General features: G+C 68.7%; 1 protein-coding gene across 2 annotated transcripts in view; it reads right to left on the bottom strand.

Annotated features, from left to right (window-relative positions):
• Positions 1-294, bottom strand: part of TGIF1 (TGFB induced factor homeobox 1) — a 6,733-nt gene that overhangs the window by 5,949 nt on the left and 490 nt on the right. Inside the window, exon 1 of one of the 2 annotated variants that reach the window (XM_006761855.1) lies at positions 145-288. The exons of the other annotated variant lie outside the window; for it this stretch is intronic. Within the exon in view, the coding sequence (XP_006761918.1) occupies positions 145-169 (25 nt within the window). The 5' untranslated portion in view covers positions 170-288. Of the gene's footprint in view, positions 1-144; positions 289-294 lie in introns of those variants that run through there. 2 annotated transcript variants of the gene reach the window in all.

Consider the following 294-nt stretch of genomic DNA (forward strand, 5'->3'; position numbering starts at 1 on the left):
GGCGCCCGGCCCCCGCGGAAGCCCAGCTTTGCGGTGGGCTCACCAGTACCACTCCTCACCCCCCGAACACACACACACACACATCCCAACTTATCCCAGGGGCCCCGGCGCCCGCGGGAGAGTCCCTCCGGGCAGGGTCCAGACCTGTCAGTCCTCCCCGAGTAGACATGGCCTTCCGGGGCGGCCACCCGCGTGCTCTCCGCGCCGTTACGTGGCCAAACTTGTACACGCCGAGTTGTCACTGTCCCTGGAACGGGGTCGCTGGGCGCCGACTCCCAACCGCTACGAAAGCCC

The sequence above is a fragment of the Myotis davidii genome, unplaced genomic scaffold (genome assembly GCF_000327345.1).
Source record: "Myotis davidii unplaced genomic scaffold, ASM32734v1 scaffold96, whole genome shotgun sequence".
NCBI classification, from domain to species: Eukaryota; Metazoa; Chordata; class Mammalia; order Chiroptera; family Vespertilionidae; genus Myotis; species Myotis davidii.